The 11,627-nt window shown below is 41.7% G+C and overlaps 1 protein-coding gene across 1 annotated transcript in view; it reads left to right on the top strand.

The window, feature by feature from the left end:
- Nucleotides 1–1,279, top strand: part of LOC105512700 — a 1,832-nt gene extending 553 nt beyond the window's left edge. Inside the window, exons 2-3 of the mRNA XM_011943266.1 lie at nt 99–393; nt 708–1,279. Of these exons, the coding sequence (XP_011798656.1) occupies nt 99–393; nt 708–1,246 (834 nt within the window). The 3' untranslated portion in view covers nt 1,247–1,279. The remainder of the gene's footprint in view (nt 1–98; nt 394–707) is intronic.
- The last annotated feature ends 10,348 nt before the right edge of the window (nt 1,280–11,627 follow it).

The raw sequence follows: 11,627 nt of genomic DNA on the forward strand, positions 1-11,627 counted from the left end.
GCAGCCTCCTCCTCCCCACTGAGCCCGCCCCCGACCTCCCGCCCCGACGTCGGAGTCCCGCGCGTTCATTGGCTAGAGTGCGCATCACTCAGTGCTAGGTGGCGGTCTCCCCGCTCGTCCCGCCTCCCGCTCCTCCTCGTTGTCCCCGCCCCTTGCTCTGTTTTCTCCCAGCTGCCGGACCAGCGGGCCTGCAGCCTCCACCGCCCAGTCCCTGCTCAGGTGTCACTTTTGCTGGCAGGCCGAGATTAGGGAAAGAGAGTGGGCAAGGGGTCGCGGCCGGGAGGAGAAGGGCTCTACCACGCCACCCTCCTTTGGCGTCCGAATGCGGACCCCGCACACGCACACCCGCGCCTCTTTGGCAAGCGTGCCTTGTCGGCTGGGTTAAGCCGCAGTGTGAGTAGCCAAGTGCAGAGGGTGTCTCCGGGTGTTTGCGTGGCCCACGAAAGGGCAAGAAGAGAAAAGGCGGGGATAGGAGGGAAGAGGGTGGGGGTAAGAGGCAGCCCTGAGAGGGCGGAGGAAGGAAGAGGCTGGGAGCTCGGCGCCCGCGGCGCAGCTGCCGTCGCTGCCGCAGCTGTCCGGGGAGGTTCGCCAAAACGGCGACGAATAAACAACTTACCTTGCGGAGAAAAGCTGTGACTGCGATGGGGTGTACGGTTGTTTTTGCTTTTGCTTTGGCGGCGTAGGGGCTGTTACTGTGTCCCACCCAGGCGTGCACACCGAGCCGCGGGGCGCTGTGAAACGCAGGAGCGGGCTATTGGAGGAGGATGTGGATCAAGCCCCAGCGGCCCAGGGCAACTCGGAGTTACCTGGGGCAGTCCTGCGGATCTCCAAGAACCGAGGAGACGGGAGAAACACGGGAAGGGGTGGCCTTTTCTCTGTTCACACACACACACACACACACACACGCAGCCACTGGCCGGGACAGTTGACACCCATCTTCGTTCCCTGCTCCTTCGAGTCATTCTACACCCGCTTGGTGCTGCCAGTGCGGTCAGGGCCTTGGAGTCCAAAGCGGATCCCCACACTTGTCCCTCCGGTCGAAAAGAAACTAGAGGAGAGAAAGTCAGGCGCGGCAGGGCTAAGAGTGATAGTTGCCCAAATGTTCCTTCCTGGCCCGCCTGCTGTGCCACAGAGTGTGAAAAGCGGGTCTCCGTCTACCAGGTCACCTCCACACAGCCCCTCTCCCCGACCAACCGCAGCACCCAAGGACTGGCAACGTGGTTGGAGGTTTTGGGGGGAATTATGAAGAAATCTGAATAAATTTCTCACCCTTCGTCTTTCCTGTTTTATTTCCAAAGTCCTTCAGTATCAGGTTTTTCCTATTTCCTCAATTGGACCACGGGTCCAATAAAAGATTTAAGATACCACACACACACACACACACACACAAAGAAAACGAAAACAAAAAAAGTTCAGGGAGCTGGGAGATGAAGCCAGAAGTGTTTTGGAGACAAGGATTAGATTAAAGCTCAAACTTGAAAATTAATTTTGAGTAAGAGACTGATTGTACTGCAGCATGGCTTTGATGTGGACTACACTGTGTAGAAACACACACTAGATACCTCTGTGGAGGCCTAGCAAAAGGAGCAGACGCAGGGTGTGTCCCACCAGGATAGGGAGCCTGCCATTGGCACTGAGATTCTGCTGCCCAGTTTCCAACCCCAGGATATTGGGTGGTAATTAAACAATTCATTCAATAAATATATTTTCTGTACTCCTTTTATTTATATGCCAGACACTGTGGTGGGTAATTAGGTGGGGTGGGAGTGTATTTGAAAATTGTTCTTGCCCTCAATAAAGCCTAGAATTTTCAGAGAACATAAAATTATGAGCTCTGAGAGGTCACTGTAATCTCCTCAGGAAGGGGTTGTTTAAAACAGCCTCCTGAGCACAGGCAGAGCTAGTTGCTAAGGCAGATTTGGGAAGCTGGTCCCTGGCCAGATGGCACACAGTGAGGGAGCGATGCCAAGACCTGTGGGTGAAGAGGGCCTCCTTCAGAAAGACCAGGAAACCATGTCCGGGGATGCTCATTTCCAAGGCCAAGACATTCTCTCCTACATATTAGGAAAAAAATGAAGTTCCCCCGTTATTTTGACTAACTTTTTACTGGGTATAGGATAAACATCTTTGAACCAAGATCAGAAGGCTTAAAATGTCAGCACCATATAAAATTAGATGATACAGATAGGAAATAAAGGCACACCTTTCAGGCACACCCTTTAGTCCGCTACAAGTCTAGGACACCTCCTAGCTAAGGTATGTATGGGGAAAAAAAAAGTTATGACTCATAATCACTTCCCAACACATTATCAACAGGAACTTTTAATGCCTGTGTATGATTCCGTAACTGCTGCAACACTGACACCTCAAACAAAATTGGATCCTGCTCTAAGGGAAACAGAACAGCAGCATATTAACTAGCAACCACTTGTGTTCATACACCTGGCCTCCTGAAGTAAACAGCCAGATCATCTTTTTTATTCAGATACTGTTTCAGATGTCCTACCCTCTCCTACTGCCATTCTTTTTCTGTCCTGTCCAGAGGTCCCCAACCTTTTTGGCAACAGGGACTGGTTTCGTGGAAGACAATTTTTCCATGGATGGTAGTGGGGGGTGGTTTCAGGATAAAACTGTTCCACCTCAGATCATCAGGCATTAAATTCTCATAAGCAGTGTGCAACCTAGATCCCTTGCATGCACGGTTCACAGTACGGTTTGCACTGCTATGAGAATCTAATGCCACTGCTGATCTGACAGGAGGTAGAGCTCAGGAAGTAATGTTTGCTCACTCTGCTGCAGATCTCCTGCTGTACAGTCCAGTTCCTGATAGGCCACAGACTGGTACTGTTCTGTGGCCCAGGAGTTGGGAACCCCCATGTTAGACTGCCCTAGCAGTCCATAATTATATTACCGCTTGCATGAGAATACCTTATATTTGGAATTTACATTTTGAAAGGATTACTTCAGTTCCCAGATGCTGACTTTGACAATGTCCTGCTTATCAAGAAATCGTAGCGGGCAAACACTTGAAAAAAGATAACTTTTTGTCTACCAAAAAAATGTATTTTCCCTTCCTTAGTATAATTCACTCTGGGAAGTGTCTGCCCAGTGAGGGATCCCATTTCTAGCCTGACCAAGTAGGTCCATGTGACTAGTTCTGATCAACAGACTGTGGGCTGAGGTGGTTGGTCCCTCTCAGGCCAAGGCAGTTAAGCAGCAGTTATACATTTTCTAGTCTACGGACTCCCATCCTTAGCTGAATGCAGAGACTTCTAAGACCCAGGGCAGGCAGAACCCCAGAGACAAAGAGGAGAGTCCCTTAATTACCACACAGAGGAATGTTGCCCACTTACTAAGAAAATAATGCATTAGGCTTTACTCATTTATTTTGTTACCCCATTAAAATGTGGAGATATGTTTGTTAGAATAGCTAATATTACCAAATTAATTTGCAAAAGTAATATATTAGTTCAAAAAGTACAATCCTTAGCAAAACCTAGAATTATTGTTTTACTGTAATATAAGAGAACTACCAGAAGACTAAAAATACTCTTACTTCTTTTAATACATGAGCATCAAATCTTAATTATCTGTAAATGAATATTCTTTGACCACTTGTGTTTTGAACACCTATTCTGTACTAGGTCCTACACTACATGATGCATAAAACGTAGGGAGGAAAAAAGGATTCAAAGATTTCATTCCTTCATTCAAGGATTTAAAAGTCTTATTATATGATCATTAGATATATATTATCTCTGCAAACATGTAGGTGTAAGGTGCTACTTCCTCTTTCTATTGGAGAAGAAAAACTTAGATATACCAAAACTAATTATGAAGATAAATATGTGGGCAAAAAAGAAAATATTGTGGATTTGGAGTCATCTGGCATTTAAGTGCTCCGCAGAGCTTACTTCCATTGGTGCAAATCATAGTAAACTAAGTACTTTTTAGTTTACTACTAAGTGCTCTATCAGATGCTTTATTTTTAAAAATAAAATAAAATATTGTATGTTATATTCTGTTTTGAAAATAACGGGCTTTCAAAATTTTGAACTTTCCTTTGATTCTTGGATGAATGTGTTAGCATTTGGATATTACAGTTGAATAATAACTTCTGATTATGGCGGGGTGCAGTGGCTCACTCCTGTAATCCCAGCACTTTGAGAGGCTGAGGCAGATGGATCACGAGGTCAGGAGTTCGAGACCAGCCTGGCCAATATGGTAAAACCCCGTCTCTACTAAAAATACAAAAATTAACCAGGTGTGGTGGTGTGTGCCTGTAGTCCCAGCTACTCGGGAGGCTGAGGCAGAAGAATTGCTTGAACCCAGGAGGCAGAGGTTACAGTGAGCCGCGATCATGCCACTGCACTCCAGCTTGGGTGACAGAGTGAGACTCTGTCTCAAAAAAAATAAAAATAAGTAAATAACTTCTGATTATGCCTCTTCTGAGGCATTCACTTTTTTCTGAGTAGCTAATGGTAGACAGCAGTATGTCTGCGGTATCCTCACTTAAGGTAGTGGAACACAATGCTGAGGAACCTGCAAAGTAGACAGTCAATCCTGATAGGGCCATGAATGCACATGAGACTTTGATTTATTATCTTAAAGCTAATTCCTGTGACATTTCCTTCTCACATTGTCTAGTTCTACCCTGCTTCCATAGAGGTTCTATGAAATATACTGCTCTACATAGATCTAATTTGAGGTTCAAACTAAAAGGAAGTTTCATTGCTTATTTTTTTGATTGCTCTTGAAATTTTGTTGAGCCTTGTTTCTTTCGGAAGGCAGTTTTACCCATTTAGAAAAGCTATTTTTCAAGGAGTATAAAAAAATTTTATATCAAATGTATTCAGGAATAAATTTATTTTTTTCCCATTAGGATTAAACTATAATTTATGGAATTATATGCTAAATATAATGCAGAAATATGTATTTTACATAGAATTTAGCAAGACAATCTGTGATCATTATTCATTTGTATTTAATAAATTATCATATTTATTTTATTTATTAATAGATTTGTATCATCATCTCGTATCCTAGTTTTGGGCACAGAGTAGGTGCTCAACAAATTTTGTTGAATGAATTTTTAAAATGTGTTGGTATCCACTATGTAAGTTACTAGCCTAAGTAACATAGTTCCTAGTCTCAGAGAAATTTCAATATGACTCATAAAATTAAAAACATGCACACCGACCCCTACTACACACACACACACACACACACACACACACATACACACGTATGCTGGAGAGAAATGTTATTAGTCCTTTCTCTTACTTTGAATTTTAATTTTATTACTGATTTTGAAAATTATAAGTGCATTAATGCTGCCAAGTCATAAATATTTGCATTTAAAATATATATGCTATTATATTTTTAAACATCCAAGAAATAGACATACTGTAAAACTTTATGTATTCTGGATTCTCAAAACTTAGAATTTCAGAATGTTTGACATTAAATGAGCTGAAGATTGTATTTTAGGTGCTTTGAGAATGACTTCAACAATATCAGCAAAAGGCTTACTAATCAAACTACAGGTACAGACAAATTGTAGGAGACCTGGTAAATCAATTTAGGAGAAAGTTTGTCAGGATCTTTAAAAGCACATTTGCATATACAAAATCAATATAGCAATTAGTAATGAGTTTCACTCATCTAAGTTGGCAAAGATGTATTTTTTACTTGAAACAGATTTTGCCAATTATTGATTAAAAATTCATGAATTTGCAAGTAAATATTCTACCATTTAGAAGAATCAGCTAGCCTTCTTTCCATTTATTTCCAATTAGTGAGTTTTTTTTTTTTTAACTACTATTAATGGCCAGTGGAAGGCATATATTCACAAGGTATTTATTGAGGCTTGATGTGGTGGCTCACGCCTATAATCCCAGCACTTTGGGAGGCGAAGGTGGGTGGATCACCTGAAGTCAGGAGTTTGAGACCAGCTTGGCCAACATGGTGAAACCCCATCTCTACTAAAAATACAAAAATTAGCCGGTCATGGTGGCAGGTGCCTGTAGTCCCAGCTGCTTGGGAGGCTGAGGCAGGAGAATCGATTGAACCTGGGAGGTGGAGGTCTCAGTGAGCCAAGATCGCACCATTGCACTCCAGCTGGGGTGACAGAGCGAGACTCTGTCTCAAGAGGAAAAAAAAAAAAAAGTATTTATTGAACACCTATACATATCAGGCACTAGGAATATAGTACGAAAAAAAGCAAAGCAAAGCAAAATCTCTGACCTCATAAAACTTATATTCTAGTGAGGAGAGACAGATAACAGTAAAGAACAATTAATAACAGTTACACACACACAGGCACAAAACATGTCAGCCAACTGAGTAATAAGTGCAGACAATGCACAGTAGTAAGGACATTGACAGAAGTGATGGGAAGAAGGGTACTATAGTCAGCCCTCTGTATCTGTGGATTCTACCGTCATGGATTAGACCAACTTTGAATCAAAAATATTTCGGGAAAAAAGATAACTATATGTGTACTGAACATGCGCAGACTTTCTTTTCATTATTTCCTAACAAGATGGTGTAGTAAGTATTTACATAGCATTTACATTTTGTTAGCTATTATAAGTAATATAGAGATGATTTTAAATATACAGGAAGATGTGCATACCCTACATTCCATAGGGTATCCTCAGGAAGTCCTAGAACCAAACCCCACAGATACCAAAGTACTACTGTACTTGTTGTAGACAGCTTGGACCAGGAAAGCCTCCCTAAGAAGGTGATGTTTGAACAGAGATTCAAATGAAATAATGAAGATATTTATGCCAGTATGTGGAAGAAGAGAGTTCCCAGTAACAGGAAGTGCATATGCAAAGGTCCAGAGTTAAGAGTCTACAAACTCTGAAAGGAAGCCAGTGAAGTTGGAGCAGAATGAACTCGAAAGAGTGGTACAAGATAAGGTTAGGGAGATCATGAAAGGTCAGATTAAGTGTAGGGCCTTAACGATAGGAACGACTGAAGTTTATTCTGGGTGAAATGAAAGGGATTTTGTTAGGAAAGTGATACGGTAGGACTTAAATTCAAAGAAAACAATCATTCTTTTGTAAAAACTGACCCTGGATGTAATGGAGGGAAGGAAGAATGAATAAATATGGGAAGATGCAGTTAAAAGACTGTTGTCATAATCCAATGGAAATAAGGTAGTTTGGGTTATATAGTTTAGAAGACAGTGGTGAAAAGCATCCAATACCAAGTGCATTTTAAAAGTAGAACTAACAGAATTTGCTGATGGATTGGATACAGGATGTGAGAAAAAAAAAGAATCAAGAAGAACTACAAGATTTTGAGTCTCAGCGAATGGAAGAGAGGAGTTAACATTTACTAAGAAAGAAAACATTAGAAATGGACAGCATATTTGGTGGAGAAGATCTAAAATTAGCTTTAGATATGTTAACTCTGAGGCGCATATTGTACATGGAAGTGGAAATGGCATGTGGGCAGTCGGATATATAAGCCTGAACTTGAAAGTCTGTGGATAAAATTGGAAATCGTGGGCATAATAGTACTTTATTTCAGTTAGAAGGTAGGAAGAAAAGGAGGTACCAGCAAAACCAACTGAAAGAAGCAGCTTCTGGGATAGAAAGGTAATGTCCCCACAGTCAAGCAAATGAATTGTGTCAACCATGCTGATAGGATAAGTAAAATGACAACTGAAATTTGATTGTTGATTTTAATAAAAAGGGAAACTATTTGTGATCTTGACAAAGCAGACTCGTATACCTAACTAAAATAGTGCCTCGTCACTCTCTGCCTTTTTATAGGGATTCAGTTCCTTTTCAGTATTTATAACTACTTGACATTGCATCTGTATGTATGCTGTGTTTGACTTATTTGTTTGTTGGTCTTCTGTCATCTAGTTAGCTAATATGAACCTTGAGAGCAGGGACTTTGTTTTGTTCCCAATTGAATTTCCAATGCCTGTAATATGCCTACAATATTTCAGGTGCTTAATATATGTTTGTTGGGGAAAAAAAATTTTGATTACAATGCTAGTCTGTGTTAGTTTTTCTAATCTTCTAAATAGTTTAAATAAGCATTTCAAAAGATTTTTAGGAAAAACTAAAATTTAACATTTAGGTTTTTTAAAGTTACAAAGTCAACTTTCGTAGAGTAGAGAGTTGACTCAGGCCTTGAGGATGACAAATGGAATTCAGGAGTTTAGTTTTTAGCATGAGGTGTGTCTCTCACACATTAGTACTGTAAGAATAATTACTTATATAGATCCAAGGGAAGGCACAGTATTACTCATATCTCTTTCTTCTCCAAATACACAAAGGGTTCTATTGTTTGCTTGCAACATCTAAGCTATTCCCTGGTGATAAGTTAGGACAGATAGCAGCAATTTTCAGAGAAGAAGTGGATACAGTTTGGGTTATGGTTGTTTAGGAGCATTCCCTCAAAAGAGTTTCCCTCTCTATTTCAGGGTGTTCCTGATGCCCAGCCCAGAGAAATCTAGTCAGTCCTGGAAATCGTGTTAATATGCTTTAGGGTGCCTGTCCTGCCCACATCCCTGCTGTAGGTAAAATGCCTCAGTAGCCTCACCTGCCAAACGATCATCAGGTCACAGGTTTAATCACTGCCATTACAGGAGACTGGACTAGGGTGGATGAACATCTGACTAGGGGGTACCTATGGGCTGGTAACCTTTAACGTCCCTAATCTAATTTGCACAAGTAAGCTGGATTAACCAAATGCCCTCTGTGAAGGGCTTGCCCTTAAAATTCAGAGGAAAGTGTATGGTTGTTGTTTGAATACAAGGAATTGCAGGCTGGGGTTAAGGTAGCCACTAGCACATGATTCATGTGCAAGGTGTGTAAACAGATGAAGCCATTCTGGGTAGAGGGGTAATAGGTCAGATTCAACAGGGGTGGAGAGAGCAGAAAGAGACATTTCAAAATCTGTGTTCTTTTTGTCCTTCCAAGGCATGATTGTTTAATTTTTTTCTGGATATATAAACTCCTCAGTACCCTTACAATAAGCCCTATTTTCTACAGCTAGTTTGAGTGTTATGTTCCTTACAACCAAAAGACCCCTAAAAAGAGCAGCTAAGAGTGTTACTTTATGCCCTCTGTAAGTTTTCACCTACTGATTCTGGTGCTTATGAAAATGCTTATCTACAGTAGAGAATGACTATATTCTACTTTCATCCTTTCCTATACCATTGTTTCTATAGCACACTCAGTACAGAAAAAAATGAAAGGAGAAAAATCAGTATGGATGGAAAGAGAGATAGACAGACTGTGACTAGGCAGTCTTAGTGAATTTTTGAGCTATTAACTGAATATTCTTCATGCTTATTTCCATGTCATGATCAGGCAGGTTATAGGCTATGCTGCAGTAAAAATGGAAAATCTAGGTAGCTTAACAAAAGTTTGAATTTCTCTGCAGGTCTGGGCAGCCCTCCAGGCTGACTCAGCATTCCAGCCTGCTACAATCAGATAGCACAAATATTAACACGTGCTTCCACAGTCACCCAGCAGGGCTGGAGAGGGCTGAAGGTCTAAGCCCTCCCAATCAAATGCTTCTGACTGGAAGTGATACTCATGAATGACCACACTCACATTCCATAGGCTGAACTCATCATTTGGTTAAACCTAATTTCAAGGGAGGCAGAGTTATGTGATTCTCCCACATGTCTGAAATTGGAGATCAAACATTTATAAAGAGTAATATGCCAATCAGTATATCTAAATAACCCATCTAATCCTGTGGGACCCATATGCTACTCATTACAACCCGGTGACTAGGACATTTGTCTTATCTGTTTGACATGCCACAGTAAGTCCTGGAATGACTGTGGAACATATGCACATACATACGCATGTGTGCGCGCACGCACACACAGACACACACACACACACACACACACAGTGTATTACATCTTTATTAAAAGTTAAAGTTTGTAATTTAACGTTTTTTGGGTGAAAACTTACTTTTTGTTCCTCATTCACGACCTAAGAATTTCTGTTCTCCTAAATATATAATACCTACCTCCTGCGTAACTTTAATGCATAGTCAGCTATCTAAGGTTGGAGTACCTAGATGTAGACCCTAAGATAAATATTCATATAAAGGTGATTTATTAAGAAGTGTTCCAAGGAAAAACCAGGAGGGAAGAAGGAAAAGTGACAGGGAAGGGAAGAAAACCAAGCAAGAGTAATATGTCAAGCAAAGACGGTAACTTTGGCCCAATCCTGCAGGGGTCCTCTGGAGACTTATGTCACACCTCTGAGCTGTCCCCATCAGGGACCAGGGATCTGAGTATTTGTACCCACCAGGCTTGTGTGATCAGACGGCCTCAGGGAGATAGGAATTCCTAGGCACTTCCTACTCTCTCCACATTCGGGCAAAGTCCACGGAAGCGTGAGGACAGTGGTCTGACAAAGATGCAGATACAAGCACACAGGGAGCTGCTGTGGAAGTGGAAAAGTTTGGGAGAGGCTCAGGGTCGAGGTGTTGAGAGCATATGCTAGTCAGAACTGATAGCCTCTTGGATAGAGGGATGGTGCAAGGAAAATGACCAGATCACCGACTTAACGATGCAGTGGGGAAAAAAACAATAATCTCTCCTTTTATTTATTTATTTAGTTAGTTAGTTAGTTAATTTTTATTTATTTATTTTTTTGAGATGGAGTCTCGCTCTGTCGCCCAGGCGGGAGTGCAGTGGCGTGATCTCGACTCACTGCAAGCTCTGCCTCACAGGTTCACGCCGTTCTCCTGCCTCAGCCTCCCAAGTAGCTGGGACTACAGGCACCCGCCACCATGCCTGGCTAATGTTTTGTATTTTTAGTAAAGACGGGGTTTCACCGTGTTAGCCAGGATGGTCTCGATCTCCTGACCTCGTGATCCGCCCGCCTCAGCCTCCCAAAGTGCTGGGATTACAGGCATGAGCCACCGCGCCCAGCCAATAATCTCTTCTTATCTCACTTCAGATTACTCTCCTCCCACACCCACAATGAATTTACCATCCTAAGAATAAGGATGATGAATTTCCTGGGCAGATTCCTTCCCCTTTTCTAATCTTCAAGTGATGTACCTTCCATTGCCTGAATTTTTAACTCATGGAATATAGCATTTAATTCCTTGATAGATAAAATGAAAATATTCCTAAAACAGGAAATATATTGACTCATCTCAGAACTGAGATCGTCCCAGATATTTGCAGTACCCCCTCTGCCCAGAATGGGAAGGCATCAGGTGTATGTCGGATGTTTTGTCTGTTGAGAAGCCTCATTTCAAAGATGACTTATCCACATGATTCTACATGGCCCCATCTCAAGGTTATAGTTCCATAGATCAAGATTGGATACATGTTGCCTTCTTTTCCCGTGAGATTTCTTTCTTTGGAAAACTAAATTCAGTCTTTTCTCTGGAAAACAGGTCATGTTGATACTAAGAAGCTTTCAGCAGCCATGTTATTCTACCATATGGATTAGGAAAGAAGAGAATGTGGTTCTACAGAAAGAAAGAAAAAAAAAACTATGAATCAGAAATGCAGAAAAGAGCAGAGATGACAGAAGAAAGACTGCTGGTATTCCATTTCCTAATTCCACTGTGTTCCCATAACCCAGCTACATGACAGCCCTTGGGGTCCATGA

The sequence above is a fragment of the Colobus angolensis genome, unplaced genomic scaffold (genome assembly GCF_000951035.1).
Source record: "Colobus angolensis palliatus isolate OR3802 unplaced genomic scaffold, Cang.pa_1.0 Scaffold217, whole genome shotgun sequence".
Classification (NCBI taxonomy): Eukaryota; Metazoa; Chordata; class Mammalia; order Primates; family Cercopithecidae; genus Colobus; species Colobus angolensis.